Raw genomic sequence first — 27,945 nt, 5'->3', positions numbered from 1 at the left:
TCTGTGTCAAGAGGCTTTAAAGACAAAAAAAAAATTGCCTGGCTCTCTGCAAAATGCTGTCTCAGTGGCCCAGTTGTGGCTGCAGAGTTAGAATGGCAGAAGAAGCAGAGGGGCAGCCTTTCCTGTTAGCATCATTGCTGGTTTCTCACTGTGCATCGCTGGTGGTGAGAGCAGGGAGGAGTATTTAGCTGCACCTTTGGGACAGGAAAGTTCTCACCTAAGCGATGAGTGGAGCTGATATGCACCAGGCGACCTCCTTTCCGAGTTGGTGTTGCTTTTAAAAGCTCCTCTTCTGAGCAGCTGCTTTCTCCTGCGACTGCACACCCCTAACCCTGATTCATAGGAGCTCTCTTGTGGTTGCATTCCCCAGTTCAGGGGGATGATACCTTGCTGGGTAGACATGCTTTCAGAGAGTTGGACAGCCAGACCAGGAGGCAGGCAGCTAAACTTGCTGCAAAATGCTCTCTGGCACCCTGCAAGTCATTTAAACAAACTAAACAAGTGGTTAAAAACAATCATTTCACCTGCAGCTTTGTCAGGAACTGATGACATTTCTAGGGCTTATAAAACTGTTTGCAAGCGCATTTTATGGAAAGACAGAGTCTGATGTTGGGGGTGGGGTGGATTCCTCTCCCTTGATCAGCTGCAGCAGCATTAACCTCCAAACCAGCCCCTTACCCTTTCCTTGTGTAAGAGGTGGAGCTGCAGTAGCAGGACACGCTGACCCTGGGGCTCATTTCTGGTCCTTGCTTTCCTTAAAAGCCGGAGTTGATTCAGTGTGTATGAAATCACCGCTGTGATTTCGCAGCTCTAGTGAAGAAGTGAATGGAAATGGCACAGCCTGTTCCCAGAATAGCTGCTCTATCGCCATAGGATGAATATATAGCAATACGATGAGAACAGCCTGCAGAGCCAGCTCAACCCTGCCCTGAAATACAGCTCTGCTTGCCAGAATCCTGGACAGGACTGGCCCAGAAGTTTGTTGGGAGCGACAAGCTCGAGCTGAGATCTGAGTCTGCAGCATTTAGAGAGGTTACATCTGTGGTTTTATCTTGGAGAACAGCATTTGGACCCAAAGGGAAGCACAAATCATTAGCATGGAGTTCCCTCAAAAAACTGAGCCCAGGAGCTGTTGTCCAACACTTGAGAGCTGTCACTCATGAGCGGGCGGCTTTCTGAAGAAACATACCCAGAGGCCCATCTGCTGTTTTTCATTTTTTCCCTAGCTGTATTTTGAGCTAATAGAAGACACCCTCCTTCTCTGCAGAGTGTCCTGTTTTTTTAAGGAGTCACCCATCCAGAATCAACTGCCTCCATTCAAAAGGCAGAGAGCAAAGGGTGTTGGCCTTTTGCAGATCATAGTCCTGCTTCTACCCTGAAATCCTGTACTGGAAAGGCAACAGCACGTGCAACTTTGGTGTGGTTAAGCCTTCCCTAGCTGTGAATGCAAATAAGCTGGAGGAAGAAAATGAGTGAATTAAAAGGTGGATGTTCAACCCAGGGTATGACCCTAAAAAGGTAAAGGAGGGGTCTTGGGGCGGCTGAGGTGTGAGTCTCGGGAGGCAACTGGGGAAACAAAATCATCAAGCCCCAAATGAAAATATCCACGAATGCACATGGGTCCCACATGTACAATCTCCAGGAAAGTTTAGTCCAACCAGCTTTGAAAAGCAGCTCTCGCCTGTGCTTGTGTCCATTGCTCCAACTCTTCTCTAGCAGCCTTTGCTCAGGTAAATCCAGATGCCATAAAAGCCACTTTGATTCACACAGTGTCCGCTTCCCCAGCTTGTTGTGCTCTTACCTTCCACTACCTGAATGCCATTATTCTTTTTTTCACTTGTCCCCCAAAGTCCACGGCTGTTTTGATAGATAAGTGAAGTCAGAATTATTTATGGCAAGCGAGAGAGATCAGAACTTAATCCAGGAAAACCTTTAATTGCTCATAAATCAAGTTTTGCAGGGTGTTCATTTAGCCCTGATTGATATTCTTTTGTTAGGGTTTGCATCCAGAGCGCTCAGAGAGGGATTCCAAACAGAATAAATACTCACACCGAAGCCACTGTCTGCAAAACGATGGGAGCTGGCCCTCTGTTGTGGTTAAATGCATAAATTCACAGATTTTAATGCCAGATGGAGGCATTCTTGCTGCTTTCTCTTCCCTCACGAGTAACATCAGCCACAGAAAATCCCCCTGTGGTTCTTGTTTTGAGGCTCGATCTGCTGCCTGCACTTTGCCTTGAAGCCTTGCCGCTAGCAGGGCTTCTGACGTGGTTTGTACAAAAGCAAGTGAAGGAGCAGCAGAGTGTGTGTTAGTAAAGTGAGGGTCTTGGAGAAACCTCCAGCTCAGAAGGTGGGAAAGCAGGTCACTGTCAGAGCAAAGGGAAGGGGTCTCTTGTGGACCAGATCCTCTCTGGAGGTTTCATTCATGGCTTGGACTGGGGCTGGGACTTTTCCATGTGAAAGCCTTCAAGGTGGAGGTGGTAAGAAGCTCACTAGCTGCAGAAGATGATGCCTGGAGGTCGGAGGAGACACAGATAAAGAGATCCCCTGCAGCAGAGTGAAGGCAAGGGACAGGGAGAGCTGGGAAGCAGGGGCTGGAGGCACTGTGCCCACCCCCAAGCATGTTTGAGGGTGCAGCTCTTTCAGTCAGGCTTTGCAGGGCCACCTCCTGCCTATGGCTGCGGTGCTGGCAAGATGTGCCGCTCCATGCCCTCCCTTCCCACTCCAGTGATGTTGCTCTGCCGTCCGAGGCTGGCAAACGGCTCCTTTAACTCTCACTGTATTTAACACCCAAAGTCTGGCACTGTTTCCTGCAGGCTCAGGGCCAAGAGTCGGCTCAGTCCTAGCCTGACACCCCAGGGAACCTCAGCGAAGATCCAAGACAGACAGTGTGCTCAGCCCGTCCTCAGCCATGGGTTGCAGGAGGTCTTTCTGCTTCCACACCAAGAGTCACAGGGGGAAGAAAGCCCAGCCAAGCCAGGGAGCAGAAGTGATGGGTGAGAAAGATCCCTGTATCAAGAATGATGCCAGAGAGGCTGGTGTTGACCTCCCCTCCAGGGAAGTCTCAGTGGCTATCACCATCCTTCATTCCCACTGACCTCTCCAGCTCTGTGCAAAGCCACTGGCTTCCACTGCTTCGTCCTGCTAATCGCTCCTCTCTCCAATTATAGCCCTGTCAGCAGTGGAAAACCCAAGCCCCATCTTAGATTGCTAATTAGGCTACGAGCCATCTATCTTGCTTCTCAGATCTGTCAGCCCTTCCTGTCACACAGATCCGATCTTGTTTGAGGCAATAAGATATCGGGGGGAACAAGCCTGTCTCTGGGTAGTACGGTGCGAGGGGTTGATGTTTGACTTGGATGTGAATACATTAATTAATATCTGTGGATTGCTTTAAAGAGGGAAAGTGCTGCAGGGGAACATTAATTCCTAATTGTTATTAATTGAATTTTGCTGCTAGGTCAGTGGAAGGTCACAGAGATTGACGCCGTGTGTGAGTGTGTATGTGTGATTTTGCTGCTCACATCCCTACTTTCAACAAACCCCTCCAGCCTCCTCATGCTGAAGAGCTGACACTGTCTCAGCCCACTGTGCTGCATCTCCTGGTCCAGTAGGAAGGCTTTTGTGGCTCCTGTTGGAGGAGAAGCTGCTGCCAGTGTGGGGGCCTCATGGGACCTGTGCAGCTCCCAGCAGAACCACCATCCCCACAGGACCAACTCCCATAGGCAGATCAGGACCTCTGTGTGAAGTGGCTGCTTCTAGAGAAGCAGATTGCTTTTCTTTCCCCCACGCAGCTGAAGGCTCAGCTGAAGCTCTCCAGGCTTTTGGCAGTCTGAGAGAGGTCACAGAGGAGTTCTTCACCGCAGAGCGTGATTTGCGGTAGCCCTGGTCAAAGCAGGGCCAGGAGGGCAGAGGGACGTGCTCTTTCTTTGGCCCAGTCATGACCCACTGCTGTTTGGAGGCTGTTGAGGTGTGTTTGGCTCCAGGCTGGGACCCGCTGGGCGCCATGTGGCCGCTTACGGCAGCGATGCTCTGGCGGGGAAGCTCCTCAAGGACGGAGCTTTGACCTGCTCTCTCCGCAAAGCCTGGGGAGGTGTTCAAGTAACTGTCAAAGGACAAAACATAGAGAGCCTGATCATCAGGGTACCAGACCAGGATGCTTTTGGCTTGTGTAAATCCACCTGGAGCTGCCGCCTTTCCCAGCTTATCCCCCTCGAGCTGGGGCTGACAGGAGAGGGGAAAAAACCTTTGCCTCTGTAGACAGCATTGGCCACGTTGCAGTGAGACAAGACTCAGAGCCTGGTAAAATGCTTTTAGGGGTTGTTTCGTTTTGGGGAACGTTTTTTCTTTCTTTCTTCCTTCCTTCTGTAGCAGTTTCAGCTCCTTTACAAAGCCTGCAAAGAGCCAGAGACTGTGCTCCATCCATACCTCTCTAGCTGTAGCTTGATCCGTGCTGCTGCTCAGTGCCAAGACCTCTCCCTGTGCCTGGAAGGAGAACGGGCACTGCAAGGCTGGAGCAGGAGAGACAAAGCCAATTAACACTTGAGAGCCTGTTCAGGTAGACAGACTGTCCTGGCCCCTTTGAGGAGGAAGCTTTATGTCCCAGCTACCCATGCAAAGAGCTACCAGGTCTGGTGGGCACCAGCCACGGGCATCAACACAGAGAGGAGCTGACACTACTACACCCCCCTTAACATGCATTTGGAGTTTGGGAGGTCTCGTCTTTTGGCAAAAAGACCAAGGTGGTGTCCAGCTCCTGCAGGACCAGCGCAAAAGGAGCCTCATGCAGCACCCGTGCTCAGGGCAGGGGTTGCTGCCAGATCCCCTACGCCATCTGGAGCAGTCATAACAAAGAAGCTATTCTCAGCTCCATTTATATGTCTGCCTGACATCTCTTTTGCTGTCAAAACCAGCTTCCCAAGGCAGTAAATAGTTGTTTGGAAAAGAGCAAGTGGGTGCTGAGCTTGTCGCCGTGTCTGAATAAATCCTACTGATGCTTTGGTAAGGCACAGGGGATTGCTGGGTGTGCCAGCAAGAGGAACGAGCGTTTATGCGGCTAAGCAGCAAGCAGAGGACAATCTTCTCCCTAACCAGAGCAGTTTTGAAGGTAAATGGCACTCGGGATGGGAGATGAGGCATTAGGGACCAGCCTGGCTGGTGGGGAAGGCGGGGGTTGTTGTTCAGTGTATTGACTCCGCACAGTTCTGTGTTCAAGCCCTCTGCCCCAGGAACTGGGAGCTCGCTTGCAAGCAGAGAAGGCTGCTGCCTTTTTGCCTCTTGGTTCAGGATCAAATTTTCCAAGGGATCTGTATGTGCTTGTGTTTCAGAGCACGGCTCTGCCATTCAATCACTCAGCACTGGGTTTTCCTCTGAGGGGTTTGGTCAGTCCTTGCAGGGCAGGCTTGGGGTGCAAGACATGGAGTTACACCTCTACCGTCAGCATCCGTTCCCTAAGCAGAGGGGATCAGCCCGTGTCACCCATCTCTGAGCCAGAGGAGAAAGCAGCTGCTCTGATAGAAATCTGTGTTTCACAAAACAGCAGCTCCTCTCCTTCCCCGATCTGCCTCCCTGGTGAGCCTTGGGTCTAACAGCGTTGTCCCTCTGCCGCCTTCCACTTGCGATTGCCTTCCTCTGTTTTAGTTTCCCAAAACTCCTGCAAAGGCACAATAATTCAGAAGCAGCTTCTCCAGAATAGCTCCCCATGCAGACAGAGTCGATGGTTTTCACTTGCAGCAGAGCTGTAAAGCCACACAGGAGTCACTTTGGAGAAGGGATGGGATCGATCCTGGTCAATGCTTCCCAATGCAATGGGAATGTCAGTGTCTGCAGACAAGCCTTTCTCCTGTAAAAAAGCTTTAGTCAGACCAGGTTGACTGTGGATCAGATCTCCTTAAGGATGTGTATTAACATCTTCCCACTGACAGCTTACAAGGCTGTGATTTTAATAAGGTATTGAAAATCTGAGCGTGGTGTTAGGCTCATCATGTCTCCCTTGTGTGCTCTCAGGATGCAAAGATGCTAAAACTAAAAGTGTTGATTAAATTGCTAAATACCAGAAGCTCCGTGACCCAGCAGGGGCTGTGCAGGGCTGCAGTATGGTTTGCTGAGGGGAATATTTGGGACAGGAGAGGATTGGTGGATGGGATACAGAGCAGAGAGGATCAGTCCCACAGCCCCAGGCTGGCTAAGCCCAGCTCCTCTGGGTTGGGAAACCCAGTACGAATCCATTGTGCAGCTTTGGGGGTGGCATCCACCAAGAGATGGACAAGCTCCATGGATTAACCCACCCACTGCCACGTGCACAGAGGGACTTGGGGCTGGGGAAGTGCTGTGTTCCCCATATAACTCTGCCTGTGCTCTGCTCTCTCCCCATGCAGGCGTTTCTCCTTTGGGACAGCCCAGTTGCAGCCTCCATCCAAGAGCAGTACTGCGAGAGCCTGCTGCCGGTCACAAACTACACAGGTGAGTGTCCTGTGTCCCCAGCCCATGCTCACCACTCCTAGTGTATTGTCTGCTGCAGACAAGAAATCTGGTCATCACTTGTGTGTTTTGCTCTCTAAAGTTTTCAGCCCTGTGCTCAGCATGATGCTTGTCCTTGGCCATGGTAGGCTGTGAAAAATAGCTTTTGTTTTCTTCTTGCTCATCTTCCCTGGTGCATCGTGCGCCCAGCTCCATGGGGTCTGACCCACAGAAGCACTGGCCAAGCAGTGCAGGGACTTTCTGTGATGAACAGCACGACCCAGGGCGGCAGGTAGGTCCCTGAGCCTCCTTGTGCCCAACTCATGGCCTTGGTCACCCACTGCTGAAGCCTCCTGAGCCCACGGGAGAGGGGGAAACACTTCTGTGGCTGTGCAGATGGATGTGCCCTGCAGTTGCCACCAGCCTCAAGCAGTGGGTGCTGCTTTCTGCAAGGATTGGGTTTTGATCTATAGGGATTTATCAGCATGAATCCAAGCAGGAGTTAGTACACTCAGTGCCCAGTCACCTAGGAACGTGATAGGCTTCAGATTCACAGAACTTCCAGCACCTCCACACATGCAAACTGTCATCCCCCAGTGACTCAGTAATCTGGGAAGGGGCTGGCACACTTGAGAGCCGCTTCCAGCTCTGAGAGGGGGCTTAGAACAAGAAGTAGAGATGAAACTAATTGTCTTAGTCTGCTGCTTGGTGCGTGGAGCTCAGCGCCAGCCCTTATCCTTGGGGTCCATTTAAGCCCTGGCTGAGTCAGGCAGCAATTCCCAAGGAGGGATATTTACAAAACTGGAAACTTTGTTTTGAGGCTATTTAACATGGAGAGCTGTTAGGATGACGCTAATGAGAATTGCAGCAAGGCCGTGAGACTTAATTTGTTAATGTCTGCGTAACCCTTGGGAAATGGCACATGTCGATAACACGAAACCAGAGATCCTCCAGCACGCAGCTCAGCAGGGCATCAGCTGGATACACAGACAGCCCTTGCCTCTTGCCTGTGTGCAGCATCCATCCTCCGAAAAACAGCCCAGCATGGGCTCTCCTCCTCTCTGGGGTGACCAGTTCCTTCATCATTTCATTTCACACTTTTTACTGAGGATGCATGGCTGGACAGTGATATCACCAGGCTGCCAGAACTTTGAGGCACATGCACTGAACTGGAAAAGTCGCTGCTCACAACAGTGTGGTGGTGAGAGACACGAGATGATGGGCTCTGGGCAGGGATTGCAAGCAAACTCTCATCCTAGGAAGTGGAGCCCCCCCAGAGCTCCCTTGTCCTTCCCTCTTATCAGCATTGATTTAGCCACCTTCCTTTAAACACACTGTCCCCAGTGCAGGGCAGTGTCCTCTGCATTCAGGCTCCTTGCACAGGCACAGTTCAACCTGGTACTTTTGGAGTGCATCAAAAATACTTCTTAGTGAGCCCCCGATTCTGGCCAGTGCTGGGATTCATGGGCAACCATGCGCAACTGGCCGCTCCATCAGAAACGCGGCTTTCCTCAGTAGCAGTGAATATTTTCTCCTCCAGGCAGAAATTGGATCAGGCTGGATTTGGGGTCATCGTGGTGCTTTAGGAAAGTTGGGTCAGCTGCACCGCCAAACATCTGAAAGCTAAGAAATTCCCAGATTATGTTTGGAAAGGAACACAGCGAAGATCTGCATCCCTTATTCGGGTTGGATAGGGGTGTGTCCCAAGGGCTCCCAGCCTACAGATTGCCTACAGCCCTCTAATTTGTCTTCCTGATGATTTCAGCTCCCCAGGGTCTGCGTGCAGCTGCTTCTCACCTTGCTCTGCCACAAAGCCCATCAGAGAGGGACAAGGTCACTTCACCCATCAGGGCAAAGCATCCTGCTGCAGCTGCAGGGGCGCTCCTGTCGTGGCACTTCCCTGGGGAAGGAAAGAGGGAAACTGAGCAGATGGAAAAGCCTCTTAATTAATAGATGAGGCTTTTCCACAGCAGCCCAGCAGAAAGCACTCGAGCAGAGCGGCCTTGGAGTGCTCCTGAGGTTGTTTTGCTGTTCACAGTGTTCAAACTTGGATCAGCCCAAGGAGTTGGTACCCAGTTGCTGACAGTCCCAGCTGGTCCTGGCTGCGTGATTCACTGCTTTAAGCTGTATAACAGTTTATCACAAGAAATTGTTACTCTGAGCCCTGTGTGTGTGCCCAGGAGAGAGGGGGAAGCAGAGCTGATTCCCTCACAGGAGATAAATATTTCCTGCCATGGCAAGTTCACCTAAAGCAAAGGAAAATTACACCAAAGCCAGGCAGAGCTGAATAGAAATGCCTTTTTTGACTTAAGTGGAGGGGTTTTTTTCAAGGAGGAGAAGGGAACATAGCTTTGTGCTTTGATAAAGCAAAACAAGTTGGTCCAGCAGAGGAGAGCAGTGAGCGATGAGAGCATTTCTTTCACAGGTGCTTTATCAGGTTTGGAAACACGTTTCACAGTGAGTGACAGTTTGACCAAGAGACTTTCCACCTGCTCCGGCTCCGCACCCCAGACCGCTGACGCTGCTCCAGCAGTCCCTCCTCATGCTGCTGCTGCTTCATTCATTCACCAACTCCTCTGGGGAAAGACTCGCACTGAAATTCATAAAGGTCAAATTAGCAACATCAGCACCTCTTTTTCCCTTCAGCCTCATTGGCATCTCTGCCACCACGGCAGAAATTCTGATAAAAGAGGGGCTAAAGAGTGAGTCCTGGCAGGGATTAGCACTGAGGGGGAGCAGTGGTGGTGGGGCAGGTCTGAGAACTGAGAAATCTGAGCTCATCTATATGGAAATATAATGTTTTAAGCATCTACTTTTATCGACAAAGCCATTCTAAGAAACAGAGATGTCTATAGGAACTTGCTTATATTCATAGATTTTACTGTAGTGGAGGAGGGAAGAAGGTGATGAGATTTTCTGGTAGGAAACTGTATCCTGGCACATCTCAGCATGAGCGGCAGCTACAGCAGTTAAGTAGCACTTTGGACTGGATGCAATAGAATCATTGCCAGCTACTCTGTTCAGTTGTAGCCAAACTAGAAGCCTCTGCTAGGAAAATTCTGCCAGAGAGGGATTATGCTTCTTTGCTCACCCACCAGCAAAGCCCAGATGATACCAGGGAATAAACCACTTTCTGCTACTGTTGATAGTAGCACACCACCAACCACTCTATGGATCATATCAGGAGAACAAGATATGTCCCAAAACCAATGCACTGCATTTTATATTATGTTGTTATATATTCTGGAGCCCTCAGCACAGGAAAGACATGGACCTGTTGGAGCAGGTCCAGAGGAGGTCACAAAAATGATCAGAGGTCTGGAACACTTCCCATAAGAAGAGAGGCTGAGAGAGTTGGGGTTGTTCAGGTTGGAGAAGACTCCACGGAGACTTCACTGCAGCCTTTCAGTACTTAAAGGGGGCTGAAAGAAAGAAAGATGGGGAAAAACTTTTTAGCAGGGCCTGTAGCAACAGGACAAAGGGTAATGGGTTTAAACTGAAAAAAGAGAAGTTTAGTCTAGATATTGGGAAGAAATTTTTCACGCTGAGGGTGGTGCAACACGGGCACAGGTTGCCCAGAGAGGTGGTCTGTGCTCCATCTCTGGAAACATTCCAGGTCCGGTTGGATGGGGCTGTGAGCAACCTGATTGAGTTGAAGTTGTCCCTGCTGAGACGTCCCTCACTGCAGAGGGGTTGGGCTACATGACCTGTAAAGTTCCCTTCCAACCTAAACCATTGTATGCTTCTATGTTTAATTAATACATATGCTCTACATAAGCTCTACATGGATCAGTCTTAAGTGATGACCTTGAGCAGATGCATCAAATACCAGTGGCGGAAGCCAGGTTTGATGTCTCCTGTTCGTTCTTCTCCAGAATAACAGCCAAGTCCCACGGGGACAATCAGTGATGGTGAATAGCTACAAGATGAAAATTCATTACGAAGACATTTTGCTATCATAATGCTTAATTAGCCAGTGTAATTATTTTACATTGAGAATCATGGAACTTGAATGCTTGGGAGGACTGCTTGGTATTTTTTAAAATGCTGCCTAAGCCCCATTTTTCTGTGCTGGGTTGTTCAAAGTGAAGTTTTTCCTATTCCAGCAGCTTCTCACCTGAGTGGATTCCCAGGTGGCCAACAGGTAGAGCACTTGCAATTTAACTTTCTCCTTAGCTGAAGCAATTACCGTTGTCTTTTCTCTCCCTGGATGAATTCTGTCATAAAATTTTAAACAGGGGCTTCATTTTTGGTGACCCTCTATTTCTCTGTCAAATTTGAACTCAAACAACTGAGGAGCACAACAAATGCTCATGGATATAGACAAGCACAGGCACACACACTACGTGTAATTAAACGTACTTTATTTCCTAAGAAGCACAGGCTTAAAACAGTTAAGTTAAAGCGAAGGTTGCCGCAGCAACCACACACATTAGCGAAGCTAAAAGCAAAGGTCAGCGTTAAAATTAATTTCTCACTATGAGTTATGGAAGGCAGAAGGTATCGCTCACCACACTCGGCTGCTTCCCCAGCTCACAGCCTCGGAAATTGTTTTCCCTCACAAAGATGTTTGAAGAAAACCTTCCTTTTCCTCAACTGGAAAACTTGCTCTGCGAGCATCCCAGGAAATCAAGGAGCTGATTTTTCAGCTCATCAACGAAAGCAAAGCTTCCTCCATGAAACTCTTCATCATACTAATAACACGGCATTTTGCCTTTTTGTTTGGCCACACTTTAGCCAGTTGTATCCATAGGGAGTTTTGGGAAAAGCGTTCACGTAACCATCGAGTCCAGGGGGAGAGGAAACGCTGTGTTCTCACACCCGGAGAGCTGTGAATTGGGATGTTCTGTCTTAGAAAATGGCAATGGCTGTTTCTGCGCCGACAGCACAAACATCTCTGGTACCCAGCACTGGTTTGCGCTCAACTCTGCCCCTTCCAGGCTTTGCTGCCCACTCATCTACTGCCTGTAAACGACTGTATTGTATGGATACATCACAGCCGTTGTGCTTCCAACTTCGCTGTGAGATGTAGCTGGGACGTATTTAGCTACAGTACATGTTGTTCTAAATATACAAAAATTATACATAAAAAAGCCTGCAATCTGGCCTACCTAATGCTTACGTTAGCATAGTTGTGTAGCTGGGAAAAGCACACAAATCCTGCCTGAAATCTAAAATAGCAGCAGCAGACTTGGAGTTTTCTTCCTGGGAAAGGCTGGAAGAGACCAACCAGAACAGCTAAGAGGTGTGAGAAGACTGGAGGGGCTCTTAGAAGCGTCCCAGCAGCACCAGGCTGTGATCACCACTGGGAAAGAGAAAATCTTGTTTATTGCTGGCTGTTGTGGGGCTGAAGGAAGCACGGCTGGAAGACCAGGGCCAGGGAACCCCAAGCTGACTTAGGAAGCTGGGTCAGAAAAGCAGGCTTGTGCCAGAGCTTAGCCCAGGTGCTCAGAGAGGACTGAGGCCACAGTCATGGCCAGTATGGATCAACCACCTCTTGGGGAGTCCTGACACAGACCCTGCTTGGTGTCTACCATGATGCTGTTCTTGGGCCTGAGCTTGCAGCAACCTACCCGTTCAACTGGGACTCCAGCCCCAGTTTTCTGGGAACCCTTCAACGGGCTGGAGATGTTCCACAGTGACCCACAGACCTTCTCAAACTCTCTGATCTTCTTCCCTACAGGTCCTCAGTGCAACGCCTCAGTAGACCTGATTGGCACGTGTTGGCCCCGCAGCGCTGTGGGACAGCTGGTAGCTCGCCCCTGCCCTGAATATTTCTACGGTGTGCGGTACAACACCACGAGTAAGAGGAACAGCTCTGGTGGGGACGTGGTGGACAAGGGGTGGGCGAGTTCAGAGAGCCGTGTGCATCAGGGGCTGCGGGGGCACAAGGGACAGTGTGACTCTGCTTCCAGAGCTCGTTGACAGGCTCTTGGGGATCCATCAACCAAACAAAAAAAGAAAAGCCCTCATATCCCAAATTTATGGGAGGGTAGTTTCACGGCAGCAGCTTTATAAGCAGATCCTCCTGGATGCGCCCCCGTGAAGGGGGAGAGGGCTGATGTCCCCATCTTTGGGACAGGGGAAGAGGAGTGAGCCTGCCCGTCTGTTGGGGGTGGCACAGAGGTCTGCAACCCCCAGCTGAACAAGGACTGAGAGACCTTGTGGCTCATCCTCTCCTGGCATGGGTGACTGTGTTGTCACTTCTGATGATGGGAGCAGAGGAGGAAGTGAAGGCATTTGAAAGGTGCCCAAAGCCATTTCTCACACGCAGCTGAGCTGACCACCCAAGCGCTGCTTCTGGTGAAACATCGTGTTCCTGCAGAAAACATCATTTTTACCATCCCACACCTTTCTGCCATAGTGGAAGATTACATGCAATTCAGCTCCTGCTTTGCAATGCCACTTGTGCCGTTGTGGGAGTCATAGAATCATAGAATCATGAGGTTGCAAGAGACCTCAGAGATCATCAACTCCAACTGTATGTGTCTACTACTAAATCATATCCCCAAGCACCTCATCTACCCAACTTCTAAACACCTCCAGGGATGATGACTCAACCACCTCCCTGGGCAGCCTCTGCCAGTGCCTGAGAACCCTTTCTTTGAAGAAATTTTTCCTAATGTCTAATCTAAACTTCCCCTGATGCAGCTTGACACCATTCCCTCTCATCCTATTGCCTGTGAGTTGGGAGAAGAGACCAACACCCAACTCTCTGCAACCTCTTTTTAGGTAGTTGTAGAGAGCAATAAGATCTCCCCTCAGTCTCCTCTTCTCCCAGTTCCCTCAGTCGCTCCATGTAAGACTTGTTTTGCAGCCCCTTCACCAGTTTGCTTGCTCTTCTCTGGACGTGCTCCAGGACCAAAATGTCTTTCTTCTAGTGAGGAGCCCAAAACTGAACACAGTACTCAAGGGGAGAATAACTTCCCTGGTCCTGCTGGCAACACCTTTTTTGATACAAGCCAAGATGCTGCTGTCGATGAGTCTCTTTGCATCCATCCCCATCCCTGTTCCATCTCATCACCCTGATGAGGCTCACGGTCTTTCCTGTTCGGAGCAGAAGCCCAGCATCGCCCGGTCACCCTGGTGCTGATGCTAATCGCAGCCTGCTCCAGGGCTGTCGTGGTCATTCCTTCCCAATTAACCTCGCCACTCACCACCCTTGTTGGGAAGTGAAGAATGCTCCTAATTCAGGGAGAGAAGAGAAAGCTTCACCCTGCTGTTGCAGCAGGGGTGGCATGAGATCACTTGTGCAAACAGCACAGAGGAGGGGAAAAGGAGAGTGGAACTCATGCTGCTCCCACTGCATCCCAGTCGCAGGAGGCATCGAGGTCCCTCAGCACCGAGAGGCAGAGCTGGTGTGGTCCTAAAGCCCTTGAGCGGGTTTGAAATGTTCTAAGGATTTTGGCTCTGCAATCACAACCAAGGCAGCTCCTGAGCTGGCTTTAAAGAAAAAGATGCCACTGGTTTGATGCCAGTGACCCCCTCAGGTCAGATCTTCGTGCCCATCCTCACGCACCACTAACCCTTGGACGTGCACCCTCTCTTTCAGATAATGGCTACAGGGAGTGTCTCGCTAACGGGAGCTGGGCAGCTCGGGTCAACTATTCCCAGTGCCAGGAGATCCTCAGCGAGGAGGTAGGGCCTTGGCAGCCCCTCAGCTGAGCACTTGGCAGGATGGTGAGGGACAAAGAATGGAGTTTTGAAAAGCAACAGCATCCAGGAGAGGCCCAAGGGAGCTCATGGCGTGCAGAAGCATCACAGATACAAGGTTGCATGCAGCAGATATATGACCCCCTTCGTCATCTGCGTTTTCACTCCCCTCCAAAAATAAAGCTATGCCTCTTTACTTCCCTGTTAAAAACCCAAGAGGATTTGCAGCACGAGGTGTCCTGTCCCCACGGAGTGCAGATCATCATGCCCTCCAGCCTCGTCACCCTCCTCCAGCTCCCTCCTAACACAAGCACTCTGCAAACCCTGTCCCTCTCTGCTAGCAACGAAGACTTTTAGGAAGCTAAAAGGGATAAAAAAAAAAATGAGGACCAAGAATTGCAAGCCCTTGAGTAGGTCAAGGCACCCCTCAGAGCAGAGAAGAAGGGATAGGGCTGTTCATTTACAGTTGATACCACCTCTGGTATTTAAGATGTTGATATCTCTTGCCAGTAATGGTTTTCTCACTCAGTTAATTGCTAATTCACAGGCTGGGTGAGTGCTTAACAGCAGGAGCGATCAATTAATTTAATTATCACTCACACCTTCCCAAGATCCCCTACTCCTTCTGCCCAAATTCATCCCAGCCTCTCAGCTGCCCCCAGGGCAGCAGGGAATGAACTGAGACATCAGATGTTGTGTTGCCAGTGAGCTCAGCTGGATTTCAGCAGGGTTTCCCCATCGATGGGTTCCGGATGCCCCAGTGCTGAGCTGGAGCGATGGAGGGGTGGCATTTATGAGATGACCTGCGTGGGTAGAATGTGAAATACTGGAGCCCTTCACAGCATCAGGCTCTCCTATCCCTGTTAGCCCCATCCTCCCAGCCCCATCTCCACTGCCCTGCACCAGGTGGATTCCAGTTGCTTTCTGAAAACAAAGAAGACCCCAGATTTGCAGCGCAGCTCTTGGAAGTGATGTGGTGGGGAAGGTGGGTTTGTGGTGGTGCCTGGGGCTGCTGCTGACTCCCTCCCCCTCTTCCTCCAACAGAAGAAGAGCAAGCTGCACTACCACGTCGCAGTCATCATCAACTACCTGGGGCACTGCATCTCGCTGGGGGCCCTCCTCGTGGCCTTCATCCTCTTCATGCGCCTGCGGTGAGTGGTTGAGCCACGGCTCTGCTTCTTCTGGGGGATGAGCCCAGAGATGCCCCCCAAAGCCCCAGGGCTGGGCATGTACCCTGTATTTTTAACTCCCCCGTGGCTGTTGCTGTCTAGTCTGGAGGGATCGTGACTATCTCAGGATTATTTTCCTTCTGCTGCTTTTTAAAAGCACAATGTTATGGAGGCAGAGGGTCATCTTTGGTGCCTTTTGCCTCCTGGCCTTGGTCCTGCCCAGCTCACCCTTGGGGTCCCAACACAGACATTCAGCTCCGCAAACAGCCCTGCGCTCCAGGTCACACATGGCCAGCCTGGGATGCTCAGTGCACTCTGATGGTTCTTTGTCCCCTCTTCTCCAGGAGCATCCGATGCCTGAGAAATATCATCCACTGGAACCTGATCACAGCCTTCATCCTACGCAACGCCACGTGGTTTGTGGTGCAGCTAACAATGAACCCAGAGGTGCATGAGAGCAACGTGGTAGGTGCAGCTCTGCTGGGCAGCTGGCCTGAGCCCAGCCTTGAGTGGCTCAGGTGTGTGGGTAGCCCGAGGACCCTAGACAGGAGGCCACAGAAGCAGCTTGAGAGGCCAGATAGGGTTGCTTGGTGGTTGGAGGACCACCCAGGCTTATGAGAAACCCAGATTTGATTGCTCTGCTGGGTCTGTGCCTCAGATTCATCACTGTGGCATCAGAGGTGATGTTGTCTCTTAGCAAGGCAGCAGAGACTCTCTGAAGAAGCAGCAGTCGTGGCCTTTTTTTGGACACGGCCAAGGGGGAAGGTGCTCTCTCTAAGTAGCTCTGCTCTCCACTCTCTCTGTCTCCTCCCAACTGCCCTGGCAGGTCTGGTGCCGCTTGGTCACTGCTGCCTACAATTATTTTCACGTCACCAACTTCTTCTGGATGTTTGGTGAGGGCTGCTACCTGCACACAGCCATCGTGCTCACCTACTCCACAGACAAGCTCCGCAAGTGGATGTTCATCTGCATCGGCTGGTGTAAGTACCAGGATTTCCCCTTCACCCACCAGCTTTTAGCCCACCTCCATCCTCTGCTCCAGCTCTTCTTGCACCCAGATAGCTGCAAAAATGCTGATTTGAGCAAATGGATGGGATTTGCATGGCCAGCAGGGCTAGGGAGGGGATTCTACCCCTCTACTCCGCTCTTGTGAACCCGCACCTGGAGTCCTGTGCCCAGTTCTGGAATCCCCATCAGAAGAAGGAGATGGAAGTGTTGAAACAGCTCCAGAGGAGGCCACAAAGGGGATCCGAGGGCTGGAGCATCTGCTATGAGGACAGGCTGAGAGAGCTGGGGTTGTTCAGCCTGGAGAAGAGAAGGCTGCAGGGAGACCTTAGAGCAGCTTCCAGTAACAAGAAGGGGCTCCAGGAAAGCTGGGGAGAAGCTCTTGATCAAGGAATGCAAGGATGGGATGAGGGAGAATGGCTTTAAATTGGAAGAGGGAAGATTTAAATTAGACATTAGGAAGAAATTCTTCATGCGGAGGGTAGGGAGGCCCTGTCCCAGGTTGCCCAGAGCAGTGGTTATGTTACAGCATAATTTTGTGGCAACATTGCACCCCTGAGACTCATCTGTGTGTTCCTCTGCAGGTATCCCCTTTCCCATCATCGTCGCCTGGGCCATCGGGAAGCTGTACTACGACAACGAGAAGTGAGTGTGATTGACTGATCGATTGCTCTCCTTCCCCCTTCTCCTTTCTGTCCCAGTTCCCCAGAGATCAGTGATACCAGGGGCTGTGGCAGGCACAGATCTCGCCTGGAAGGGCTGAAACAAGGCAGGGAACGTGGCAAGGATGGGAGGAAAAAGGATAATAGTCTTCCGTTCTTTCTTTTATCCCACCTTTCTGCTCTCTGCTGCATGAGCCCCGCCTGCAACCGTCTGCCACTGTGTTTTTCTCTTCAAAGGGCAAATGAGATTTTTTTTTAAATTTTTTTTTATAAGGGGAAAAAGGCAAGATTAAGCCAGAGCTCCTACAAGGTGTTTGCTAAATGAAGCTGGGATTTAATCTACCAGCAGAGATGGCGGCTGCTGCCACCTAAGCCATTTTCATGGAGACTTGCTAACAGAGGACTTAACAGGCACCTGAGAATTCATCACGTGGGCTGGGGAGTTAAAAGGAGCCTGGTTAGATGAATGGCAGCTTGTCTTGTTTGTTGATGTTATTTTGCTCCCTGATTTCAGCAGCCCTGCGCTACACACGCAGACACTGCACTGATTTAACCAAACCCAGCAAGGTGCTCCCAGGACACGGATACGCAGGGTTTGCTGGGGACAAAGCCGTCCCAGAGCTGTGTGCGTGTAAGATTGTCCTTGTTTATGCTACAACAAGTTCCCACTTTCATGCAGGACCCATAAACATCCCCACCAGCCCCCACGCACCTTCTTCTCTTGGGTTCCTGGGGAAGCTCTTCCATAGCGGCTACAACAACTTAAGCTGTAGTGCTCTCACCCTGTGGGCAGTGACTTAGAGGCTGTGCTAGGGCAGGAGGAAATCCAGGTCACTCTCACTGCAGGCTTGTCCCTGATCCTGCACGTCCCCCACACTGCTTGTCCTTACCTTGCAGGTGCTGGTTTGGGAAGCGAGCGGGAGTTTATACCGACTACATTTACCAGGGCCCCATGATCCTGGTGCTTCTGGTAAGAGCAAAGCGACTGTACTTGCGAAATGTAGGGTCCTTCCTTTCTGCACATGGGATGGGGCCATGCCTGAGCGGGTTCTCGTCCCCTCCTTGAGCATCGCCTCGCTGCAGGTGGCTACGATGCCCCACGGCACCAATGCCGCTCGCCCGCAAGCCCAGGTCCCCTCATCCAAACTGCGCCTTCAGCAAATTTGGGCACCTAACCCTCAGTGAGAAATAGCATCCATGGATCCTGCTGGCTTGGGATGGGCATGAAAAGGAGCCTTGAGGCCTCGCTCTGATGGGGATGCTCCCGCTGGCAGACTCCCCCGTGCACCAGTACGTCCCTCCATCCCCGCCACGGTCTACTTAGGTGCAGGTGGGCACTTTGCTAAGCATTTCCAGCAGCTGGTGGACCTCAATTCCATTCTCTGATCCGCATCGCTTTGCTTGGGGCCTTTGGTTGAGCTGTGATGCTTGAACCAGGGGTCACATGGAGCATGATTTGTTGAAGCTTAGCCCTTTTGGGAAGGGACAAACAGGGGCGGTGCTGGCAGGTCATAAGCAGCAGTGCTGGAGGTCCAACCTGTTTTCCCTCTCCAGGGGCAGGGCCGTGCATAATGTCCCACACCTTTTCCTCCCTCCTTGCCCAACACGGTGAAAACTTGACTAATCACCAGCACCAACTGGCCTCGCTGAATAATTGAATCAGCTTCTCATTTCCCAGCCTGTCAGGTGGCCAGGCCACTTCTAATTTGTGTCAATTGTGCTCAGCTCCCAGTGACACCTCCCCGTGCCCTCATTAGTAGTTTGGCAGCTGGGAGAGCAGCCAGGAGGCTTCTTGCTGTGATGGCAGCCACTGTCCCAAAATCCCTTTGGTCACCTTATATTCCTCCTCTCCCTCCAACTTTCTCACCTTTATCCCTTTCTGTAGTGCTTGCCCTTCTTCACCCATCTCCTCGTGTGCCCTGCTGCTCCCACTCCCCCAAACAGACTCCTAAAGTGCTTTAAAAACGATAAATGCAGGTGTCCCATCCCAGTGCGTGGAAGGCAGTAGCTCAGGTTCAAGAGGAAACATTCCCATTTTCCCTAGCATGGCCCATTACCTCCCCTGTGGAAATAGGAGGGAACATTGTGGAAGCAGACTCTGAGCAGGTGGCCTCTTCCTTCCAGATCAACTTCATCTTTCTGTTCAACATTGTCCGAATCCTCATGACGAAGCTCCGAGCTTCGACCACATCAGAGACGATACAGTACAGGTAAGAGCATGAGTGACTGCAGAAAGCAGACCCAGAAACTGCATGAGGATGATTAGGAGAGGACAGGAACAGCCCCATCAGCCAAGTATCAAGGGGCTACCTCGGCGATGCAGCACAGGTCATGGATCCCATGCCCCATTCCTGCCCAATCCAGACCTGCCAGGGACAACTTTTCCTGCGTTCAGCTGTTGTTGGAATTGGTGCATTAACAGGATCTTTAAAAACTGCTGACTTGGCATTGTTCCTGTCCCCTAATCCAAATGAATGAGAAGCCAAGCCCCAATCCTGCCCACATTCTGTGGCATCAGCACTGTTACTTTTCACAAACCGCATTTGTAATCTCATCAGGAAAAGATATCAAATTAATTAGCTCGGATAAGTTTTTCATAAACCTACGTTGAAGGGTGTGAATTATTTTATCCTCCTTAATTCCTTTTTAATCGAGCCCTAGATCAGCCAAGCAATCATTTCCCACTGGCTCAAGGTCAGGCTTCCACTATCCACTGCCCTTTTCTGGATGGAGAAACCACAGAAGGTGTCCAGTTCTCAACCCAGCCCTGTCATTCAAGGATCGCATTGGAAAAGAGCCCAGCTCTGCTCCATCTTCCCCTGGGCATGGCTTTTTCCAGACCCAGCCAGAGCAGTCCTGGCTGTGCTGGTGCTGCGGAGAGTCCCTGTGCCCAAGGCTGCACTGCAGCAGCTCTGGTCCATGTTTTCTTCCTAGGAAAGCAGTCAAGGCCACGCTGGTGCTGCTGCCCTTGCTGGGAATCACCTACATGCTGTTCTTTGTCAACCCAGGGGAGGATGAGATCTCCAGGATCGTCTTCATCTACTTCAACTCATTTCTAGAGTCCTTCCAGGTATGGTCTCCCACATTTTCTTAGGTTCTACGCTCCCCGGCAAGAGATGTGGAGGAGCCCATCCTGTGGCTGATGCCTCGCCCCACTCCTGGCCCCTCTTGAAAACAGAGCTCCCCGAATCCCAGGGCTCCTCCAAAGCTCCTGACCGTGGGGGTGGCTGCTGGCCATAGCTCCACAGTGACTCTGCTGCTTGTCTCCCTCCAGGGCTTCTTCGTCTCTGTCTTCTACTGCTTCTTGAACAGTGAGGTGAGCACCACCTGCACCTCTCCCAGCCCATCGCAGCATCTGATGCTGTGTGTGAGACGCCGGCTCCCTGCTCAGATTTGTTTCTCCCTCTTGTTTCTGTTTGTGTTCAGAGGCACCGTTGGTTGGGTTCACCTCTCTTCACAACTGCAGTGGCTGCATTCCACTGGTGTTGAATCAAACAAGGGTTCGGTGCCCTGGAAGGTCACAGGGGCTCCTGGGACCCTCCCTGCCTGCTGGGAGCTAAGCATTCAGTTGCATTTTTGGTTGAAACACTGAGGATGAGGATGGCTGGTGCCTCTGAACATCTTGTGACAGCTGCATGGTGACCAAATGTCTTCTCCTGTCTCACACTCTGTCACCCAGGTCCGATCAGCTGTACGGAAGCGGTGGCACCGGTGGCAGGACAAGCACTCCATCCGCGCCCGTGTGGCTCGGGCCATGTCCATCCCCACCTCCCCGACCCGTGTCAGCTTCCACAGCATCAAACAGTCCTCAGCTGTCTGAGCCGGGAGCGAGCTGCCAGATGGGATGGGGAAGCCGACGTTCCTGCTGTGTGGGACAGCACAGGAGCTGCCTCCTGCCTGCACCCACCAGTCCTGCAGAGGACACACAAACTCACTGCAGCAATGGGAAACCCACAGAAGATCCTGTCCTGCTTGGTGAGGCAGAGCTGTAGGATAGGAGAGCAGAGACACTGCTTTGTTGTCTCTTCGGAGTGTGACCTGCTGGGGTGGCAGAAAGAGCTGGAGGAGCCTGGAGAAGTTGCAGCAGCTTCCATGTCTGCTCCCATTCTGGGCACAGTGCCCTCTGTCCCATCGTTTCCTCTCGAGTTTGTCACTGCTTTGAGGTGACAGGACACCAGGACATTGTTGGGACACATGACGGGGTTGATCCCTGGGGCAGTTGGCTCGGCCTCCCAGTGAGCGCGTGCTGGGGCGGTCATGGCGGGGTCTAAAGCCCTCTGGGTTGGTGAGGAAGGGATGGAAAGCCTGGACTGATTGCAGATGTTGCTTTATATGGATTTTCTTTTGTACCACTGGGGTTTTTTGAGCCTTTCTCCTGTTCCTCACCAGGTCCCCAGCAGGTCCTATAACTTCTGCTTGGTCCAACCAGGTCATTTCGCTCCTCAGCACCGAGGATGTGGGGCAGAGCAATGGGATGGGAGAAGGGAGGGAACCATGCAGGGGATGGGGATGGATCCCAGGGGCTCTGTACAGCCACAGGGAGAGGGCTCGGTCTGAAGGAAGGCATGAAGTTTAGTTGATCCTGTGGTCCATCCCAGCCTAGATGGGTCTGTAGGTCTTTGCAAAGCCCCTGGTTGGCTACGTGCCCGTGTGAAGGGGTGGAAAGGCGAGGGAGAGCTGCAGCAAAGTGGTGGCTCAGAAAGGTGGCTCCCTGGGGGACGCGCTGTGGCTTCGCTCCCCTCCCTGCTCTGATTTACCTATGCAGGCAGACTCAGTGCCAAAGCTGCTCCTTGCTCTTATGCAGGGGATGGGGCCAAATCATTCCCACACTGGGTTAAGTGCCTTGGCGGAGCGGCAGCCTCCCCTCTGGGGACCACAGACTGTCTCCCGTGCAGCTCCCAGGTCCCCCACGTCCCTGATCCACCTCTGCTGCCCAGTTTCTGATGGTCACCAGAAGCAGCTGAACAGAGAAGGCGAAGCAAGGAGAAGAGGTTTGCCCTTGTCTCCTCAGAGCCACGCTTTTCCCACCGTGTTTGAGGCCTGGGGCTACTCGGGCTGACGGGGGGTTGCTGGAGGGGTTACAAGCTAAGTTTGCTCTCTGCATCCCAGGGATTTTGCCACTGGAGCCGTGCAGGGTCTGGTATGAGTCCCTTCACTCTTCTGTGCCTCAGTTTCCCCACTATGAAGAACAAGTGTAAGTATTCCCTGCCCTGGGGAAGCTGAATCATCTTTGAATTATTTCTCTGGGATACACCACCAGAAAGGAGTAAAAGCTTTCCTTTTTTTTCTTTTCAGTGAGGCATAGGCTAAAACCTTTAAGCATTCAAGAAATTCTGTAGCTTGAAGCAAATAGCACCCTCTCATTTTCCTCCCATTGAGCTTTCATACCTGCATGTCTGCTGTGCAGCCAAACCCAGAAACACCCCACTGCCTCCAGTAACATACTGGAAGCAGCGGCAGCTCCCAGTATGATGGATAACCACAACGAGGAGCACATCTTGCACACAGGGCTGGGTTTGGTCCTTGTACAAGTTTGTCCATCACCAACAGTAGCAGAACTTGCCTCTTATCATAGAACCATAGAATGGTTTGGAAGGGACCTTAAAGATAACCTAGTTCCAACCCCCAATATGTGAGAAAAAGACCCCCAGAGTTCTGCAATGGGAATACTGGCAGCTCCCAGCTTTATGGATGCTTTCAGAAGGGGTTGATGCTCTCCCTGCAATGAGTAGGCTTGCACATCCCCAGCATGGGTCAGTCTGGTTTCTCTGCAGGGAGCTTTGGCAGGAGCTAATGATCTGGCTACAGAGAAGGGCAAATGCCCAGAGAGCTTTTTTCATTGTACATACAGGTGGTGTTACCAAAGCGTGATGCGTTGCATGTTCAATGTGGATTTTTGATAAAATTTTTGGTAGGAAAGAAGATGGATATTGAAAAACCAAAGAAAGAAACGCAAACAGAAGCATCTGTGTTCATATCACCATTTTTTCCTTCTCCTCTCAATGGTCTCCTCCAACTGATGTGACTTTGTTTTCCATGGTTGGAGAGGTCTGTGAATTCTCGGCCTTGTTTGATTAAAAATACTTTGATTCCTCTCCCAAGGACTTTTAGGCCATGTTTATCTTTTGGACAACCCTAGCGTGGCCCCCTCCCCATGTGCTCTCAGGTTCAGCATCCTCGAGGCACCTGGGGCACCTGGTGCCTTTTTGTCTTCTCTCTGCTCCCAGTCTGTTTGCCCACAGCACGGAGGTGGGGTACAGGTTCTCTGGGAAGGTATCACCACCTTCTCATTTAAGGAGCGTGAGGAGCACCCCACGTGGGTCTCCCACACAAGTACCATCAGGGCTAGAGAAACACCTCCAAGTTTTCCTTGATGCCAGCTGAGCCAAGAGGGAAAGAAGGCGTGATGTGCTTTGCAGTAGGAGGGAAGGCCAATTAAACTCAAATTTCATTTCATATATCAATGTTTGAGTGAAATTCAAACACAAACATCTCTTTCTGGTCAAGCTCTTCCGTTGCAGAATTAATGTGCTCGTCACACAGAGCCTTGGAGAGCGCTGTAATTTGGTAAGCACCATGCACATAAATAATAATTACAGGTTCCTGCTGATTACATGATTGTATTTGAAGCTATCAGGTAATTCCAAGATTAATGACCTGCCAATCCTGTGCCCTTGACGAGGTTATAGCCTCTTGAGATAAACCAGCATTAACCCTTGATGTTCTCCTGGGGGCTCTCTCGAGGATGGGATCTTGTGGTGCTGTGGGACATCTCAGGCTGCGAGTGAGGCAGACTTGGAATTTAATTTAGCTTCTTTATTTGTTTAACACATGAAACCCCCTACAGATGATCCAGCATCTAGGACAGTCTCCTGTCCTGTGTTTGCAGCTGCAAGGGTGCAGGGTGAGGTCTTGGAGGCTGGATGAGCTCCTTCTTGCAGGCGAATGACTTCAGCAGGATGGATGGAGAGTCCCACGGAGCTGGTGAGTTTGGAGGATCCTGTGGGTGTGTGAAATACAGGACACAAAGGGGAGCCCTGGGTTAAGTGCTTGCAACATTCCTGATTGCAGAGGGGTTGTCAGCGCAGAAGGAGCCAGAGACCTGGAAGAACACAAGCAAGGAAAGCTGTAGCCTGAGAGGCACATGTAAATGAAATATGCTGCAAACACAGCAGCAGGATCTCAGCACAAGCCAGGAAAAAGCAGTGGGACTGTGCCTGCTGGTGAGAAAGGACGCTAAGATGAGATATTCAGGAAAATATTTGGATTCTAGGCTAGAATGATCACATCCTGATTGGAGTTTGACCAGTGCTGCATCACTAACCCAAAGCCACGGTAACAGAAATTATTCTGATGGAAATTGAGTGGCTAATGGGAGTTATATTTTAATACATTAATAAGGTTAAGGAGTGCTTAGAGACTGCAGATCCACCAAGCAGATAAAACAGCCTTTTTTTTTTTTTCTTTTTTGCACAATGGGGAGCAGCTCATTCTATAGAGTTTTCCACGCAGGGATCTTTCTAGCTGCTGCCTTTGTGCCAGGCAGCGCTAGAGAAACCCATCTGACTACTAGTGATCATCACCTGCGTGTCCTGGAGAGTGTCCAGCTGGTAGAAAGAAGCCTGGACCACATTTTTCAGAGCAGCTTCCAACTCTTGTCGATGTATTCTGTGCAGGTACAGCTTTGAATTAGCTGCTCCCTCCTCTCCCTGCTGCGTGGGTTCTACGGGGACCACTGTTCCCTCGCTGTGATAGCAGCCACCATGCGCTTTTTCCCATTCACCCTCAGCATCACCAGGGGGTGGCTGGGATCACCGGGAAGATTCCAGCGTTTCTGTGTTTCTGTTCGATCTCTCCAGGCCACCTGAGACCAAACGCATCCGGACAGATTCATACAATGGGTCTGGTTGGAAGGGACCTTAGAGATCATCTAATTCCAACCCCCTGCACGCTGTTCTTTCTCTTTAGCTAGGCAGTGCCCCAATACACAGTGTGATAGCGAGGAACAAAGCCTGGCCCAGTTGCCAGGGATTTCCTCCTATAAAAGCTGCATCTCAGCCACGTTGCCCCTAAATTGCATGGAGAGCACTAAAGGTCCCAAGACAACCTGAAGCATCGCAAATCCCAGCCTGGCAAAACAAGATGTGAGTCAAGCACTGATGGAGAGGAGAAAGTGTGGAGCCAATGCCATGGCAATCGAGGAAAATCTATGCAAAATTGGTAGCAATTAAAAGAGAATTAACCGGGCTGCAAGAGGAGAAAATTGCTTCTTTCAAACCCTCTTGATTATAGAGCTGAAACGGCCCAGATCTCCCATGGCTTATCATCGGTGTGAACAGATGAAGAGGCTGTTAATCAAGATTGTCAGAAGCTTTCCCAAAGCCAAACATCCTTGCTGGAGTGAGGGCTCAGTGGGGACCTTTGCCTTGCCGCAGCTTCATCTGCTCAGCTATTAATCACAGAAGTGCTGGCCAGAGAAAGCAGACGGCTTGCTGGTTTATTCAGGAAAGGGCTGAGGATTCCAAACTGGTGGTCGGGTAGGTGACTCGTCTGGAAGGTGACCCTCTGTAGACCATCCACATCCTGCACAGCCCTTCTCCTTCCCTGACATCCCATAAGGTCAATGGTATCTGCCTTTGGCACTGTGGTGCATCAGGCAAACAGGGTGTTTTGTCAGCCTGTCGCTTCAAAAGCGAAGCCCTGACATGGGCTGATAACCTGCCAAGATGCTCTGGGGAGCAGGGAATGGCTGGGGGCAGGTAAACATGGGATCCCTGCCCCTATCCATCCTCACTCCCCAGCACAGCAGCCAGATGGACCATCACCTCTGACAGCCACATGGTCCCAGGGAATAAAAGGCTTTGGGAGAGGACTAGCATCCAGCCAAGGTCAGATCTGCTCCTCTGATCTCCTAAAAGGATGAACCCCAGGTCCCCCAGTCCCACAGCTCTGGGAAGGGGCTGGGACACCTCTCATCAGCTCTCCTAAACAGCCCTAGGGGTTTGAAGCAAGGATAGAGGATAGAAAATTGCTTTGCGTTGTGGCTGAAGCAAGCAGGGAGCACACACGGGTGCACAGCCAGGGGTTCACACAAAAACCAGCCCGTCCTGCGCTTGGAGAGTGACCACCAGCCATCTGACCGTGCTCAGATAAACCCCAAAATAGGCACCGCTTGGCACTCAGCAGCTGAGCTGCAGCTGCCTTCTATGCCAATTATATACTTATGCTAACGCCACAGTGCTAATTGCATTAATAGGAGACTAATTGCACACCTAATGGATGTAAACGGGAACTAATTACCTGACAGCGACACCGTGCTGGGCGCAGAGCTGTCCATCTCATCGAAGCGCGTTCACTGCCACGAGGATCCCACTGGCAGCACCAGGGCTGTTGGGGCGCCTGGGACCCAACCTCTCGGGACACATCTGCTCCTACGCCCCAGCAGGAATAGCCCCTTCATGCCCCGTCTGATACTTCCTGGGGCAAATGAAGCCTGTTGCACTGGCTGAGAGGGGTATGTAGGTGGGGAGCACCTGTGGGCAGAGGGTTCAAGGCCAGGCTGGATGGGGCTTGGAGCCCCTGATCCAGTGGGAGGTGTCCCTGCCCATGGCAGGGGTGGGACTGGATGGGCTTTAGTGTCCTTTCCAATCCAAACCATTCCATGATTCTGTGATTCTATGGAACAGGAGCTGGAGGAGGTGCTGACCTTGCTCGGTGGTTGCTTGGGTACCATGAGGCCAGGTTTTGTGCTATGTTCCCCTTGCTTATGGCCAGCTCTGTGCTCCCCGTGCTTCGCAGCCGCTCGCTAAAACCCATCCCGTGGGTTCTTCCAGGTCCCTGCCTCCAGTACATGAAAACTAAGCTGGAAACTTCACACGCCCCCAGCCACAGCTCCTTTCCCTGGGGAGCATCACAGCCCTGTGCTAAGCAGGCAGCAAGCACGATGGTCATGCAGGTTCCTTCCCTGTAGGCTCTATGCCCTCTTCCCACTTGCTGGAGCATAATTAGTGCCTCTCAGCTTGATGATGTGATAAACGAGCAGCAGTAGTGGCGCTTTGCACGGTGGAGGGGGAGTAGGAAGCAGACGGGTGTCAGGATGCCTGGCTTGGAAATCCAGCCTCAAGCAACTGAGTCACCCTCTCAGGGTTTTGGATGAATTTGAGCATGTTTAGCCGCCCATAGCACGATGCTAACGAAGGGCAGGTCGCTCAGGGGACGTGTCGCTTGTTTAGACACCTTTATTAGCCCACCAAAGCAGTGAGGTCCTCCAAATACCCTCAACTCTGCCCCTGTGATGCTTTCTAGGAGCCAAAGTATTCAATAATGTAAAAAAAAAAAAAGTAATTTAACAAAGTAAAATGCATTTGGGAAGGAGGGAAAAACTGCTTTTAGAAATAACATTTTCCAGTAACTTGAGAGCCTGAGCTAAAATCCACTGGAACTTCTGGGCCAAGGCAAAGATGCATTGAAGGAGAGCCTGGGCAAAGCTCTTCCAGGGAATGCAGCATAATTAAAGATGGGATGTTCCCTTGCAAGACATGAGCAGGAGGAGCATAATCATCCACAGTTACAAACAGGAGAGGCGGTTTCTCCATCAAACATCCGTTGTTCCTTGCAGTCTTCCCAGAGTCAAGCCTGAGCGAGCAGCTCTGCGCCACCGCGAGCAGAAGGAGCCCGTGTCGCTCACGGCCGCGCTGAACAGCAACTGCAGAGAAAACCCCGGCTCGGCTCTTACCGCATTCGGAGAGGGCGATTGCACAGTGTGAGAGGAATTCTAATGGGATGGCAGGCGGCTGCGGCAGCGTTTGTCATCTCAGCAGCAGAGGACTGTGCTGGCACCGAAGGCATCCGGATCACTGCAGGAAGGGGTACAGATGCGCTCACGGAGTATGAATGATGTAGAGGGTCAGCACCTTTTTTCACCACACTGCTCTGTGCACAAACAGCATCGTGGGCTCCGTAAAATGAGCAGGGAAGATGCTGGGTCCCCAGTTTTT

The 27,945-nt window shown here is 51.3% G+C and overlaps 1 protein-coding gene across 1 annotated transcript; it reads left to right on the top strand.

The window, feature by feature from the left end:
- Positions 1–6,354: 6,354 nt before the first annotated feature.
- CRHR1 (corticotropin releasing hormone receptor 1) lies at positions 6,355–21,842 on the top strand. The gene is made up of 12 exons (XM_069877023.1): positions 6,355–6,462; positions 12,143–12,262; positions 14,012–14,097; positions 15,157–15,263; positions 15,626–15,746; positions 16,108–16,261; positions 16,871–16,931; positions 17,846–17,918; positions 19,073–19,158; positions 19,883–20,018; positions 20,223–20,264; positions 20,628–21,842. Exons 1-12 carry the CDS (start codon positions 6,372–6,374, stop codon positions 20,766–20,768), a joined length of 1,218 nt encoding a protein of 405 aa, XP_069733124.1. The 5' UTR covers positions 6,355–6,371; the 3' UTR covers positions 20,769–21,842.
- The last annotated feature ends 6,103 nt before the right edge of the window (positions 21,843–27,945 follow it).

The sequence above is a fragment of the Phaenicophaeus curvirostris genome, chromosome 26, assembly GCF_032191515.1.
Source record: "Phaenicophaeus curvirostris isolate KB17595 chromosome 26, BPBGC_Pcur_1.0, whole genome shotgun sequence".
NCBI classification, from domain to species: domain Eukaryota; kingdom Metazoa; phylum Chordata; class Aves; order Cuculiformes; family Cuculidae; genus Phaenicophaeus; species Phaenicophaeus curvirostris.
This window is presented reverse-complemented; position numbering and strand designations above follow the sequence as displayed.

Bases quoted from the DNA above. Each gene is read 5' to 3' on its own strand.
- CRHR1 (XM_069877023.1), top strand. From the start codon at position 6,372: ATGCAGGCGTTTCTCCTTTGGGACAGCCCAGTTGCAGCCTCCATCCAA. The intron at 6,463-12,142 runs GTGAGTGTCCTG...TCTTCCCTACAG, and splicing joins GCCGGTCACAAACTACACAG to GTCCTCAGTGCAACGCCTCA. The intron at 17,919-19,072 runs GTAAGAGCAAAG...TCTTCCTTCCAG, and splicing joins CCATGATCCTGGTGCTTCTG to ATCAACTTCATCTTTCTGTT.